This window comes from Pseudochaenichthys georgianus, chromosome 19 (genome assembly GCF_902827115.2).
Source record: "Pseudochaenichthys georgianus chromosome 19, fPseGeo1.2, whole genome shotgun sequence".
In the NCBI taxonomy this organism is placed as follows: domain Eukaryota; kingdom Metazoa; phylum Chordata; class Actinopteri; order Perciformes; family Channichthyidae; genus Pseudochaenichthys; species Pseudochaenichthys georgianus.
The window spans coordinates 22272839-22289337 of record NC_047521.1 but is presented as its reverse complement, the minus strand read 5'-3'; the positions used below and the strand labels follow the sequence as shown (position 1 = coordinate 22289337).

The 16499-nt window shown below is 41.7% G+C and overlaps 1 protein-coding gene across 2 annotated transcripts in view; it reads right to left on the bottom strand.

The window, feature by feature from the left end:
* The window catches only part of rhbdl1 (rhomboid, veinlet-like 1 (Drosophila)), a 46052-nt gene continuing 29553 nt past the window's right edge, over nucleotides 1-16499 (bottom strand). For both annotated transcript variants that reach the window (XM_034106736.1, XM_034106735.1), the window contains exons 6-8: nucleotides 7271-7371; nucleotides 4551-4611; nucleotides 1-3450 (exon numbers count right to left, since the gene is read on the bottom strand). In XM_034106736.1, coding sequence (XP_033962627.1) covers nucleotides 3179-3450; nucleotides 4551-4611; nucleotides 7271-7371 — 434 coding nt within the window. In that variant the 3' untranslated portion in view covers nucleotides 1-3178. The remainder of the gene's footprint in view (nucleotides 3451-4550; nucleotides 4612-7270; nucleotides 7372-16499) is intronic.

The following is a 16499-nucleotide window of genomic DNA, read 5'->3' as shown; positions in this document are numbered from 1 at the left end:
GAGAGCACGTACGCAGCAGCTGGTTTTATAAAGACACCTTCTGATGTCCCTCACTAACCATTTAACGTCATATACTGTTAACCAGAGGATGGGAGACAGGCCTCTATGACTTTCTTTAAGATGCTGAAAGCTGAGTGGCTGAGGAGACTTGCCCTACAGATAGGTAAAAAAACTACTCTTTAAACTGGTCTGTGGCTTTTTGTCTTGTATTTTATACCTTTCATATTCTATTTGAGCTTGTTTTTGTTGGTATACTCTTGGATTTTTGTTTTTAAATGTAATTGCATGATGTGTTTCTGTGGCTCTAATGCTTTTAATGTTTTTGAACTGCCTTGTTGTTGAAAAGTGCTAAAAAAAGCCTAAAAACATTTCCTGTCCACCTGTTTTTCTAACATGCACACACTTAATTTTTTCTTGTGTTGAGGATATTGTCTGCCTTTTTCAGAAAATAACATAATAGCGAATCCAAAACTCTGCATCTCACTTTGTATGAGAACAACTCAGGTTAGTATCTGTTTAGGGGGACACAAACTCACTGTTTTTAGTCCTGCATGTACTTCGAGTAAAGGTAATATTAACATTTAATGTGCTCTAGAAAAACATTTAGTAGCCACCTTTTACAGGCCCTCTGGGTTCCTGTGAATCTTCAGTTAAAGAGGAAGATTAACTTCTTCTCCGGCATCCTCTTTATCTTCATTATAGGCTAACAGGGTATGTGTAAATTATTCATCGATGCATCTTTGCTATCCTGAGCAAAAAGTATTTCGTAGTATACACAGGAGTTCCCATCAAGGATTCTTTAATACCATGTATTAGCTTATCCTTTCCTTTTAATGCATCCGAAACAGGGCTTTTCTGGCTATGGAATTCCTCATTCCTCAGTCTTCTGTCACTACTGACAGTTTCATGTGGAAGCAAATGCAAAGGAATGTATTTATGACCGACTATCAAAATTGGCAAATGCATAACATTTTTTACCCTCATGTAGCCAGTGGACGTTCAAATGAATTATTGATTGAAGGCTGAAAAATGGAACGTAGCAGGAGAAAATCGAATTGCTATCCTCGCCTCAGCTTTCCAAACAGCTTGAATCACTCAGGAGAAATATATGACAGAAGCACTGTCCATAATTTGTTACTTGCAAAAGAAGAGTTGCTGCAGGGGGGGAGAGTTAAAGCTGTGAACAAGTTAACGAACAAGTTGTAAAAATGTGACTCGCTACATGAAAATATCTGTTTTACAGGCTGCACAGTTTGTCTTCTTTCACATCACCTGTTTCAAAATGAGGATAAATGTTTGATCACACGAACAAAATTAAAGCTACCAATCCAACATCTTTTTATTTCACCCTCTCCAATTAGTTCTTTCTATGGCTTATTTTGTAAAGCACTAAAGATTTATAAAATCAAGCTTGTGTGGGGATTCTGCCTCGTGGATTATTTTTCAGAGGAGCATACAGGACAGGAGTAATCAGAAGAACAACAATCATAGCAATACGTTTGCACCATTTGAAACTCTTCCTCGTCAAAGAGGAGATGAGACCAAATAAATATACTCTTGGTTATGAACTATGAACATACGATATACACATCCACTATCAAAAAGAAAAATGGGGACAGCTTAATAACACTCTTTTTTTCTTTTCTTTATAGTTACATTCCTTTACAAAAGTATACAGTCCCTAAGGATGAGAAACTGAGGTATAGACCGGGCCCGACAGAGACCCCAATGCCCTCTGGGACGCAAAGGTCAGAGGTCAGGTGATGACACATCCACGCCCTCCCCAGTCCCGTCTGTCAGAGCGAGAACAGGCAGGGGCCAGTGTGTGTGTGTGTGTGTGTGTGTGTGTGTGTGTGTGTGCGTGTGTGTGTTCTCTTCGGTTTGTCCACGTTGACCTTCAGAATCAGGCGGTGGCTGATCTCAAAGACAAAGAGGAGAAACTGTGTGAGTGTGTGTGTGTGTCCTTGTCTCGCTGAGAGCCACAGAGCATGACATGGCATATTTTACACGGTGCGCTTAGCAAGTTGGTGTTTAGTTCGACAACAGGCGGAGGAAACTTGATCCGTCTTTTTTCTAGCGAGCTTCGTTTTTTCTTTTTCTCCATGTCACACGTTCGCTTTCATTTCCCATCTTCACGTCTATGTTGTGTGAAATATGTCTCGGTATCCACAGTGTAGGCATAATGCCATGTAAAAGATGTAAAAGAAAAACGGATGTCTTCTCATTTATAAAGATCCCATGAGGTGAAAATGAAGATGTCTTCTTGAGGATGACAGAATTAAACGTGCCTGAAATCTTGCGTTTCAAATCACCCTCTCATTCTTCCTGCTTTGGGAGAACCATTTGCACTCGAAGCATTTTGTTTTCAAATTGGGCAGGAGACCCTTCTTGGCAGCTCAATTTGAGAAAAACGTTCTGTAAGTTGTTTTTTGTTTTTCAATCAGCGATTTTGAAAACGCCACAGTCACCCCGGTGAGTTACAACAGGGCTGTGGAATCACAAAAACACAACAGCAATCATATTTCATTTGGTTTTTCAGAATTTTTTTGTTTTATTGCTACCCTCTCGTTTTCCTGAAATTCTTCTTTAATCTTAATTTAAAGCAGCTGCAGCTCTGACTTTGGGCACAGCCCGAGGACTCAGGTGCAGGCGTGCACTCTGCTTAAGTGCAGATCTTGATAAAAGAAATATTTCTCTTAGTGTTTCTCCAGCATTGTCACTCTACTGTTTGCCTCCCTTTTATTCCCTTTGCTTTTCACCACAGGCACGTGTCAACAATGCACACAAAGAAACAAATGATGACACAGCTTTTCATGAAGCCTCTGAAATAAAGAGCATGGCGGATAAATGCTCACGGAAAGGTTAGTGCTGGTAATGTGGATGAGATTTCAAAACGTATACATCAAAAGATACAACGCTCCTCGAAATGGATCTGAGGAACTTTCACCTGTTCTTGTTGCTACGGTAATCCCTCTTTAATAAAAGAGACATATTTCTTTGATTTGCAAAGTATCTGTAAAAAAGGATTCTTAGATTTTGTTTTGTTTTAAATGATTTCTTAAAATTGGGGTCTAACTTGAGAGGAAATGCTAAGTATGTTCCAAGAGGGATTTAAAAAAAAAATGTAGTCGGTGTGTGTGTGGATTAGGACCTGTGGAGAGGGAGGGGGGGGCCTTCATCAGGGAGGAGGCGGGATCTGCACCCCCAGCAGCTCATAGGCAAAGATGTTCCAGAAGATGGCGAAGAGGAGGAAGGTGATGAAGGAGAAGACGATGACCCACCAGGAGCACTGTTTCTGCAGGCTCTCCTCGTAGCTGCGCAGGATCAGCAGCCCCATGCTGATGCCCACTACGGCCCCCGACAGGTGGGCCATGAAGCTGGGCTGGGGCCCCGAGGAGGGCAGCGGGGGGGAGAAGCGGAGCCAGACGGCACGACCCACCTCCGAACTCACTGTGGGGGGAAGAGGAGAGACAGAATAGCCTCAGTATTTGTTTACGGTTGTATCTTTGAGGACATGACACCAGACGACAGCCATGTTCTTCCATCAAGGAGTGAAATAATTGTGTTTAGATTTTTGAGAAATTGGCCGTTTTTAGCTTCATGGTGAAGAGTTAGAAAGGAGGATTGAGACCATTATCATCTCTGTACAGTACACATTAAGTTACAGCCATTAGGTTGTTAGCTTAGCATAAAGACTGGAAACAGGGGGAAACAGCTAGCCTGGCTCGATGCAAATATAACAAAATCCATATGCCTTAATGAGTACAACTGACAAATGAAAAATCTCCGTCATAAAATAATTGGACAATATATATATTCTTGTTCTTGTTTATTTGGCCCTTTCAGTACTTTCCCACCTCATAACAGTTCATTTTCAGCATCTTACTAGAAAATAGCTAATATGTAGAACCACGTATGGATATATCACCGGGTTTATGACTAACAACTGAAACAATTATAGTGTTTTAATTGTGGTGCTGCTCTCCGAGAATCTCTTGCACTGAATATTTACTCAACAACACTGATTATAAAACTGGAACTAATGTTAATTCAGTCTCTCACACGAGCCATGTGTCACGGTTTATTTAAAATGCTGTATTGCCTGTTTGTAAAACACTGAGGAGGAATCCAACATTGCTGCAGAGACTCTCGGCTCCTCAGTTCGGGGGCGGCAGGCTCCGCACAGATGGAGGGAACATATTGCTCACTAATGAAAGTGGCAGCGTATCGGCCCTCGTGTGGAGAAAAAAGGACAAGTGGTATGACTCAAACGGCTCGAAAACAAAAGCAACACGTCCAAGCATGGGGCCCCTATGAACAATTAACCAAGATAACTTGACTACATGTTTGTTGCTCAGCTTTGATCTCCGTTTTCACCCCACTCAGATAATAAATAGTCCTTAATGAGCTGTGAACATTTAATATGCTGAAAATAAAAAGTTATGCACACTCCCTATCCAATGATTGAGCTATTATATTAACATAAATAGCAACAATGGGAACAGAAAAGGGGGACAGGAGGGATTTGAGTGTAGATCTCGATAACTTACTGCAAACCAGAGCCAGGATCATGCGGAGCAGCTTGTACGGACAACGCATCCCGGCCCAGTTCTGCAACACAAAAGTGTCTCGTCAGCGTAAATAATCACGACACAAACAACATTTATTTATATATATATATATATACGTGAGTATATTATCAGCCTGAGAAGGAACGCCTTTCTATCCTCTGGACATATTTAGACCTGAAAGAAAAACAATCTATATCCACACGAGAGAGGAGGAAACACTTACACAACACACAGACGCGATTACACACCTGACTGCTCTCCACTTACTTGTTCCAGCCCAGTGGCGCTCCATTAATTAGAGCTTAGATTATTTAACACCATGGGAATATAGGCCAATAGATAGCCGTTGAGATTCTTTTGGGGGAAATAAACCAATTGCATCCTGAGTTAGAATAACACATCAACTCCTAAAGGGTGGAAAACTCTACCAATCACATTTTTCTTAAAGGGACCCAGAATTCAATTTTTTTTTCTCTAACCTGTTATTTATAAAGAAATGTGGGGAGCACTGCCCGAATGTTGGAGAGTTTCTACCTTCTCTTGAATATAATGGAACTAGATGGCATTCATCTTGTGGTGCTCATTTGTGAAACTCAACGGCAATGTCCATTTCAGAAATCATGACCCAGTTACTCTAGATAATCCACAGGCCATTTCGGAACATTTTTCGTTCTGCCAAACTACGCCCGCACACGTTATCACCCCGCAGAGGGAAGTGTGCCTCAAAAAGTGCTCGCTCGCTTTCGTTTGGTAAAGAGAAAATAGTTCCTACATGAAAATTGCTCACAACAAGGTCAGCAAAATATATATTTTGATTTTGGGGGAACTTCCCCTTTAAGTTGTGGAAGTATTTCCCCCGGCCAGTGTTTCTCCACTTCTCTCACAGCACACAAACAGAAATGGGGAATGCATGCAAGATTAAAGAGAATATAAATAAAACCTGCCGTGACCATACATTTAAAACAAGCCAGGAGTGGTAGGGATTTGCAATGACACAATATTTCCACAAATAAATGATTGATATCGTGGAGGAGAGGTCAACACAGAAGTGCAGAGCTGTGTGTGCTGCTCTCTGATGGGAGGCACTTTGCTCTATCGTGCCTCCACTCCCATGTGTAGAAATAGCTAATCTTAAACCAAACAAAAGCCAATATTTTCTGTCTGTTACACATCTTGTTATCACGCTGACTGCTGACATTGAAATGGAAAACTGCTGAGGTGATCAGTCGTACGTGTGTGTGTGAGGCAATCATTTATTGAGTCAAAGAAAAAGGGCTGGCAGTTCAGAGGAAACAAATATATAAAAAACTACGAGTAAGATCTAGATTTCCTTCAAAAAATGAAAGACTTATGATATCAGATGTATGTGCAGTGCCAAAAGCTGAGTTTGTGCTCTACAGAGTTCCAAGATAGATTCTGACACTTTGGCGAGAGCCGCATGACTTCTGGGGAGTCACGTCCGAGGCGGCGCTACAAACTTCAGAGCGGATGATGATGCTTGATGGCAGATGGCTGGGAATTTACTGGGTCAAGACTTGACGAGGTTTTCTTCAAAAACAAAAAACTAGAAAAAAAACCCCTCATCAGAGCAGAACTAAGACGTGCCTTAAAGGATTTCCGTAACTACAAACAGGCATCAAGCGCAACAGACCCAACACGGTGTCTGTTAGCTGCTACGAGTGCGCAGTCACAGTTCCTCCGCTTTGGCCCGTCGATGCTCTTTGATTTCTATCCCTGCTGCCGCCTCGGCTGCCAACAGTGAACCTAGTTAAAGTCATTCGTCAGATGTAACGCCGCCTCGAGAGCTGGGGAGAATGTGGAAGGCATTTCACATGTAGACCATGTGACAGAAACCCACATATAAATAAATACTGTAAAACAAGCAACAAGGGAATCCACTGCTTGTTTTTTTCCCAGTAGACATAAATAAAAACAGGGTTAATAATTAATACAAGTGTCTGAAATGCCAGTTACTTCAGATTCATTGACACATACAGTATGAGAGTAATACACATGTTGTGGTTGAGGGGGGTGGGTAAGCTACTTATCAACAAGGTTCAAAGAGGTCACATGGAATATTTATGCTTTTCCAGAAGATGCTGGGCAATGTAAAAAATGTATCACATCGATGTGATCCTTCTGTCGCAGGCAAAACCTACAATACATATTTTGTAAAAAAGAAAAGAATATATATATTTTGCAGCTAAATTAGACGTGTGTTATTTGTTGTGTGTGTATGTTAGAATACAGGTATGTTGCTCATATAAAAGCACCTTGAATTGCCTTGTGTTGAAAGGTGCTATATAAATAAACGTGCCTTGCCTTGCCTTGCCATACTGCTTTTTAGCAGTGCTTGAACATTTGTATGTAAAATCGTTTTGGATATCAGAATCAGAATTCCTTTAGTCATCCAAAAGATGGACATTTATATTGTAACAGGAAAAGTAAAGATAGCGACAAAATAAAACACTATTAGATAAAGAAGTAAAGATATGTCAAATAAAATGTCAAACTCATATTTTGTTGTTGTTGTTGTCACATTGTATATTACCAATTTTTATATTTGTTTTTAACAGAGCACTTAAGACGTAAAAGTGTGGTGTCAGTCTCACACCATTCAGAGGGCTCTGACATTTCGTCTCCATTGAAAAAAAGAAGCTTTTAGACATAACAATGGAGGCGATGATGACGGCAGTTACCATGACGACGTTGGCCAGATGTGCCGAGCACAGAGCGTAGACCCCTCCGGACCCCCCCACCACCGGAGCTCGCATGTCGGTGATGGACACTGTGAGCGAGCCTGCAGAGAAACACACAGAGAGAGAAATGAATTAGGAGCGTAGATGCAGGCAATGCAGGGAGAACAGTGTGTGTGTGTGTGTGTGTGTGTGTGTGTGTGTGTGTGTTGTGAGGAAGACAGAGAGAGAGCGTAGGACAGCATTTTTAGCAGAGGGTGAAAACAAAGGCAGAGTCAGATTACTCATCACGCAGCGGCACAAGTCACCTTCCTCTGAGCATATTTCTAAAAATCACTGAGTAACAATCTCCCTCTCTTCCCGGGGACTGCACCACATCATCTGACCTTCACATGCCCTTTGAATTTACATCTAGAATACATGACACACACACATGTTCAATGATGTGCACAGTATGTCTGAGTCCTTTCCTCCATGTAATCAGTTAAGCAGACTAATTATATGAAATGGTACACAACTAAAATTTCTAATTGGATTTTCCTTCAGTTCAATTTAAAATGAACTCTGATCAAAGTGAGGCCATGAAGACACGGACAAACCTCGCTCGAGAGACAATTCACATTTTTAGGTGCTTAAAAGATGCTCCGTTTTATATATTCCTGAACAAAATGTAATCTGGGATATGTGGAGATGGACCGAAGCCAAATGTGCCGCTTAAAAATATATAATATTCAAAGTACAGTGCTGGTCGAAGCAGGGACAAAGTCGTGAACATTACGACCTGCTATACTGTAAAGTGATTGCACACTTAAAATATAACATCCTTGTTAAATGAATTGATTTTGTTATGAAATGAACATAAACGATTTTCAAGCAGTTATCTGGTGTTTTTGGTTTGAACACTTACAGTCCCTAAACAGGTGTTTTCAATTTCTCTCAAATTACACCCGTCAGATTACAGCTGGGTGTATATTCATTTATGGGATGTCCCCAAACTATGGTGGCTAATAACAGTGATAAGGATGTGAACTGTAGAAGAAGCAGCTGTCAATCAAGCAGCTTGTACACGCCCACACAGTCCTGAGAAGACGGCTAATCAGGAAACACATGAAAACACCTGTAGCCGTCTCTAAGTATTAATCTGATTCATCAAAATAAGCATTTAATTTACAGAAGTCAATTAATTGATGCTATATTGTGTGTAATTTCCAGTTAGTTAGTATAAAAGTAATGGATTTTACATACTAAATGCTATATAAGTATGATATGACAATGAGAATCGGGAAAGTACTGCATTGAATTAGTATGCAGTATTGAATTCAGACAAACAACATGCCTCAGGCTGTAGCTAAATACATAATAGTCTATAATACTGGCCTCTAGCTTCCATAAATAGCTAATGAGGCCATGGAAACTATATATGGAAATGAAAATATATTATTTTTCTGATATTTTTGCTTTTAAAGCGATTCCTGTTTGCATAATGTCGAGATGGGTCATTCATTCCAGTGCAGGTCATTTGAAAGCTCAATACTTTTTTAGAGATGCTTACTTTACTTTATTTAATCAGGTATGAATATTACATTATCAGTGTCAGTTCACATTGCTGCTCTTTCAGTTTCAAGGAATCACCCTCACACATTATTTTTATTGTAAATGTGTTAAAATAGTTAGAAGAGGATTAAGTGTAATCCATACATGTGGAAAGAAGTTGAATATACAGTAAGATGTTAAATATGTATTTAAGTCAAACTGCAATAGATCTTTAGGCGTGTGGTGCAGGTTCAAACCCCACTGCAGTCAGCATGTCGTTGTGTCCCTGAGACACTTCATTGTGTCCTGTGGGGATTGCCCACAGTATTGAGTATATAAGTCGCTTTGGATAAAAGCGTCTAACAAGTGACATGTAATGTAATGTATAATATTAAGAACACTTACATCATTACTGCCACACTATATTAAAAAATGCAATTGATGGAAGCAAGGTGTACTAGAGATGGGTTGTGTAACGTGATTGGATTTTGATGGACTCACATTAAAGCTCTCTGCACTTTGCTGTGTTTTGCGATCTCAAAGTTAAGAAAAACAACATGTTTCTATGTCATTGCTCCTGTAGAGTGGTGTTTAAATGAAAAGCAACTGCCAAAATGCCAACCACCGGCCGATCTCAAACCTCCCATTCCTGAGCAAGATCTTGGAAAGAGCAGTTGCTGCACAACTGCAACACCACATGACATTTCATGAGCTCTACGAACCCCTCCACTCTGGCTTCAGACCCCATCACAGTACTGAGACTGCCCTCATTAAAATCACTAATGACCTCCTCATCGCATCTGATTCTGGCCTCATCAGTATTATCATCCTCCTGGACCTCTTTGCTGCCTTTGACACAATATTCCATAGCATCCTCTTCAGCCGCCTGTCAGACTACCTTGGCCTCAGTCACACAGCTCTTGCCTGGTTCGAGTCCTACCTCTCTAATGGCGCATTTCCACTGCAGCGGGTAGCCCCGTTTAAGCGTTCTTAATCGTCCTCAAGTGGCCAGGCCAGTTTTTGGTGGCCTTTCCATATAGCGTAGCACCGGCTTGCGGGTACTTTTCCCGGCCCCATAAAATCATGGTTCTATCAGGCCAGGGCTGAACTAGTGACGTCAACACTCTCGACTGCTGATTGGTCAGAGAGAATCGTCACAAAATCGTGCGCGAGATCATCCCTAGCGTCGCATATATATGTAGAAGCAAGCTTGCAGCATTTTTATACACAGCATTTTTGTAAACGGAGGAGCTACAAAAATGGCAACGTCAAAGAAAAGCACACCGTGGTCGACCAAGGAGGTGACGACGTTCCTACATCTCATTGGGGATGATAAAATCCAGCGGGAGCTCGACGGAACAAAAAAAAAAAAAGCCGATCGCCCCGCCTACACTGCGTTGCTACCCCAGGTCCTAAACTGTAATGGAAATGCGCCACAGCCTCGGACGGCCAACGAGGCAGCCCGAGGCCTGAGCGAGGATGCTTAGGGACACTTAAACGGGGCTACCCCGCTGCAGTGGAAATGTGCCATAACAGGACTCACTTTGTTACCATCAGTGACTGCAGCTCCCCTCCGGCACCAGTTAACCAAGGTGTACCTCAAGGCTCTGTGCGTGGACCCCTCCTATTCACCATCTACATGCTCCCACTTGGTTAGATCATCCGCCAACATGGTCTCAGCTTTCACTCGTATGCCGATGACACACAGCTCTATTTCTGCACCAAACCGTCCACACAGCTCCCACCTCTTTCCCTTGTCAACTGCCTCCAGGACATCAACAACTGGATGTCATCAAACCTGCTAAAAATAAACTGAGCTCATCATTGAGGCAAGGCGCAGCTCCAGAAGGTTGGTGACCTGCTTCTCACCATTGACGGCTGCTCCATCTCCCCATCCACTGATGTCCGCAACCTGGGAGTCATCCTGGACTCCACCCTCTCTTTCCAGGCGCATATCAAATCCATGACCAAATCCGCCTTCTACCATCTCAAAAACATTGCCAGACTCCGCCCCTCACTCTCTGACTCTGTGGCAGAAACACTCATACACGCCTTCATCACATCCCGTCTGTACTACTGCAATGGAGTCCTGTCCGGGGTTCCCAGCAAAACCCTGGTCAGGCTCCAATATGTCCAGAATTCTGTTGCCAGGCTTCTCACTGGCACTAAGCCATGGCAACATATCACCCCCACCCTCATCCACCTCCACTGGCTGCCGGTCAAGTCCCGGATTCACTATAAAAAACTCCTCCTCACGTACATGTCCCTCCATTCCCTCGCCCCCCCCCCCCAACAGACCTCCTACATCCCTACACCCCCTCTCGGAGTCTGCGGTCCTCAGACACGGGCCTGCTCTCCATCCCCCGCTCTCGCCTTCGTACTGTTGGTGACAGGGCATTCAGTGTTGCGGCCTCCACCCTCTGGAATCCACTTCCTCCCGAGAACCGGAACGCTGCCTCACTGGACATCTTTAAATCCTCACTAAAAACGCACCTGTTCACCATGGCCTTCGGACCCTAGTCCTTTCCTGGTCCCCTGGCTTCCTTTATCTTTCATTTTTTTTCTTGTTTTGTTCGCTCCTCATTGTCTGTTTTGTTTTGTCTGTCCATCATGTACAGCGACCTTGGGTCCCGTGAAAGGCGCTTTATAAATTCCATTTATTATTATTATTATTAAAAAGAACTGTACAGTAACCAGCAGCTATTTCTAAGTTTTAGAGTATAAAGAGAGGCTCCTGAATGCAGCACAGTGCACTTACAGCAGCATGCACCAGGATGCAGCGACGCTCTGAAGTAGGACAGAGTTTCAGGACAAATCACAGTCGCTCACAAGGACATCGTCAGCCACTGCTAATTATGCAAATTAGCTGATAAGGGAAGCGGAGAGGCTGATAAAACAAAACAGCCTCTTTTTAATCACAGTTGGGGTTTGCTGGAGTTGTGATCTCCGATCTATTATGCATGTTGTATCATTCAAATGCTCTGCGTGAGTGTGTGTGTGTGTGACCGCACAGAGTAAACATTGTCTTAAGAAACGCCTCGTCAGCGCGTGGCGGAGATGATCATGGAGAGCCAGATGGTAATCAGAGCGCTGTTCTGATCCATTCATCTCATATTTTACGTGGATTTGAGGAGAAAATGAAGGTTGTTGCTTCAGCTTTGAGATTTGACAAGATTCACAGTGCTCCATTTTTAGAAGTTCCACTAAATTGCAATTACACAGCGTACACTAGTATGTGGTCTCTGATCTCTTCAAAGTAGAGAAAAAATTGAATTTGAGTGGGGGTTTTTCTTACTTCAGAGCTGTGGATCTGGTTAAATATTGATAGGATGATATGAGAGACGCTGTTTGAGGTTAAAGTTATGGTAATTCTGCAGTGTTGGTAAAATGTAGTCTTTTGCTGCTCTTACAAATTCAAGTGATCCAAAATCCTGAATTAATGAACTGCTTGAGCAAAGTGAATATCAAATATAACACATTTAGATGAAACTTAGGGTTAGAAACTTAGTTTCTACATGTTGTGTTTTTTTCTCATCTCCTAGTTTCTAACTGGTATGGAGACACATTTGGTATTTCTTACATAACACTGACATAGAAGCACATTATTGCAAGCTACCGCCTGTTTTGAGACAGGAGCAGAATTAAAGTAATATATTGGGCTGCCTCCTGACAAACACAAGTCCAATGTCCTCTCTTGTTTTATTTTCACTGACTCCTGAGAATAATCAGGCTCTTAAACGGCTTAATATGCCACTAAGTCACAGTTGCTGCGCCAATTCAAACACTGAGTAAGTGCATTGAACAAATCAATGACTGGATGTGTCAGAACTTTCTCCAATTAAACAAAGATAAAACTGAGGTAATGGTTTTTGGAGCCAAGGCAGAACGTATAAAAGTTAGCGCTGAGCTTCAGTCTGCAATGTTCAAACCAACAGATAAAGCCAGAAATCTAGGTGTAGTCATGGACTCTGACCTGAGTTTCAACAGTCACATTAAAACAGTTACTAAATCAGCCTACTATCACCTAAAGAATATATCTAGGATTAAAAGACTAATGTCACAGCAGGATTTGGAAAAACTTGTCCATGCTTTTATCTTCAGTAGACTCGACTACTGCAATGGTGTCTTCACAGGTCTCACTAAAAAATCTATTAGGAAGCTGCAGCTGATTCAGAACGCTGCTGCTCGAGTCCTCACTAACACTAAGAAAGTGGATCACATCACTCCAGTTCTGAAGTCTTTACACTGGCTTCCTGTGTGTCAAAGAATAGATTTCAAAATACTGCTGCTGGTTTATAAAGCACTGAATGGTTTAGGCCCAAAATACATTTCTGACCTCCTGCTAAATGATGAACCATCCAGATCTCTCAGGTCTTCAGGGACTGGTCAGCTTTCTGTCCCCAGAGTCAGAACTAAACATGGAGAAGCAGCGTTCAGTTATTATGCTCCAAATATCTGGAACAAACTCCCAGAAACCTGCAGGTCCGCTACAACTCTGACTACTTTTAAATCCAGGCTGAAGACTTTTCTTTTTGTCGCTGCTTTTAATTGAACTATTCATATTTTAAACTGCACTGTAACTTTTATCCATGTATTTTTTCTTTTAATGTTTATTTGATTAGCTTTTCTTTTTTTTATGCTTAATGTCTTTCATTTTTTGTAAAGCACTTTGAATTGCCTTGTGTTGAAAAATGCTATATAAATAAACTTGCCTTGCCTTGCCCTACTGTAAGTTCACCAGCAGAACACTAACTTTGGGTATATTTGTTTGGCTGCTCCTTATAGTTTCAGCACATTTGAAAAAAAACAACAACAACAAGTGAAAAGCAATAAGTTAGAACGCCTTGTAGGAGAAGGGGAGAGCAGAAGCGGGGGTAAAACCTATGGGTTCATCGCTATCAAACCCCTCCATATTACACAAAGTATAAAAGTGTTAATTCGAGCGTCTTAAGAGCAGTGAGTCAGCTTCTAAGATAATAGTTAACACCAGCCAGGACCGACTCTTCATAGGAGACACTTGCCAAGCATGTGACACCACCATCTGTGGGTGAAGAAGAGGAGACAACCTGAGTCCTCAGAGGAAGCAAACTGCTCTCCTCCTGCTCGCTCAGCTTTGGTAAGACGCTCTCACATACAGTGTGAATATTAAACAGCGCTGTCATGTGGGCTCTCCTGCTGAAGGGGATTTAAGATTTAGGAGTCTCTGCACTCAGCAGGAGCAGCGACGTGAGGTGTGTGATTATTTTAACGCCGCGCTGACACACTCATGCTCTCTCATGCACAGAGTATTTATTGTTGCCGTCCTGAAGTCATCATCAACATCCTCAAATCTTTGTGTGAGCTTGCAACATTCTGACATGCAACGTAGACGGTAAAAAATGATGTGCTTGTGTGTAGATTAAGTCAATCGCACACGCAGGGCTATCTACCGCAGTTTAATCCCCGCTGCAGCGCTCTGTCAAATCAAACCTGCTCCACCATCACTGCAGGCCGCCCTTAAGCTATGGGTCAACTTTGTGTTTCCAGTCTCGCAGGGATAAGGTGCAGACAAGGGAGGGTAAGCTGATCCGAGGCCAGGCTGCCCGAGGCTGCCTCTCTCTGAAGCCAGTGGAGGCACCGCTAGCACACAGTAAAAAGAAATCCTCTAATCCTTGGGAAATATAGCTGTAAACACTTAAAAACCTTTTCACTGGGTGCTGCTGAAGCTTTGGTATGATGGTAGCTATAAACTGCAAAAACGAAGGCCACTTACAGTCTTAAAAGAGGAGAAGGACAAATGTGGCTGATTGTAATGATCACATTTAGTGGAAAAACAACATTCTACGTGTCGTTTTCACCTTCATTTATCAGCGTAGAGACAGACAGTGGATGTGGGCGTGAAAAAGCAATATGACATTTAACATTGCTGTTACAAATCTTCCTAGAAGACAGACGCTTATTTGAATCGATATTTACACTTAAATAGATTTCTAGGCTAAATCTAGGCAATTTGGGGATTTAAGATGAAAGTATCAAGGCAATTTTAGCCAATGCTTTCTATGAAACATGAAGCATTTGTTGGTATATAGGTTTCACCGGTGCATGTTTGTTATATTCCTTACTTCCTTTTGAATAGTAAATGTATCTACTTGGTGTCAAAGTGGGTAAAACAAAGCCAAAAAGTCAAGTTGAATCTGCATTAATACTTTTTTGCAGGCATAACAAGCTGTGAACTTTAACAAATACTCAGCTTCTAAGTTTACATGGCGAACATTTCAGAAGTTAAACTTTAGCATTCATGTGGAGATGTGCTTCAGGCAACTAAACCTAATATTGACTCTCTTCTCAGCTCGGTTTGGTTTATCCAGTCCAGAGGGGAATATCTGGCTCTTCAGCTGCTCAATCCTATGTTCATCAGTGAATTGCAAACTGCTGTACAGGTGTAGGTACATACAGTAGGTTTATCAGAGTAAACTACGACGATTAGAGCGGTGTGACTGATCCAAAAAATGCAGTCAGGTGATATCTCTCATTCATTACTACGAGTCACCCTTTCCAGTGAAATCACGTCTAATCCTCAGAGGTTTTATTTAGGAGTTGGACAGAAGATATCATCTGAGAGGAAAAACGACATATCATCCAACACTTAATTTGACAAGATGTCTACAAGAAGGATGTCTGAGAACATTAGTATTCATCGATGTGCATTTTTTAAGTGCTGAGCCAATAAATAACTCAGGAGAGGACAATATGAGGCCAATGTGTTTATTTATTCAATTCATTTTGTCAGTACTGGATGAAAGAACATTTGGCAACCCACCGCTGTGCTCTTAGTAATTTAATCAGTCTATTGATATAAGCAGTGAGAAGACAACCCATATTTATTTAGTCGTGTTTTATTATGAGACTAAGTAAAGTTGAGACCATTATTTCCTAATAAAAAAGGAAGATTGATTTGAGGAATAATGTAATAGAAGCTCGGCTCACAGGACAGTTTCAGCCGTTGATGCTGTGCGGTTGCTGCCTTTCAGGTTCCTTTGCAGTATTTGTACACACTGGCCTCGGACAGATCCATCCAGTATGCATTAAATCTCGTGGCCCTGCACAGAGATGTGCTGCAGTCAGCACTCCTGCAGTCACAGGCTCTCTGTTGGCTAATAAACTGGGGAACCGCCTGATCAGATTTATTTGCCCAGCACAAATAAGAGGCAGGGGACACTGATGAAAAGCAAACCCTCATGAGGAAAGGGTGATACAGGAGCAACCAAGAGTGCAACCATGATGTACAGGAATATATATAAAGTTATTATAATAAGAAAATCATGATGAGGCTTTTGGTTCACTTTAATTATTATATCCCTCAGGCAAAAAACACTTTAAGTAACAAATGAATTAGTTCACACTGTGGTTGTGGTAATTTTGTTCAGCAGTTTTTTTTTAGGCCTGCTGACTGTCAGATCTGAGTAGAACAATAACGTTTGGATGTTGAGGTTGAGAGAGACACAGTTTCACACATCGTGATGGTGTCATCTAGTGCCACCTGAGACTGGAGTGTTTGACCTGTCTTAAAAAATAAAAACATGTTGGGTTTTTGAACTGCAACCAACATGTTTGACCCTATATCTTCTATGTTTCACATCTGCACAATTTACATAAACATTATAATGATGTCCTTCAATGTAGGGGTGGAAATAACATGTTTGTTCAAATAATTTATGGA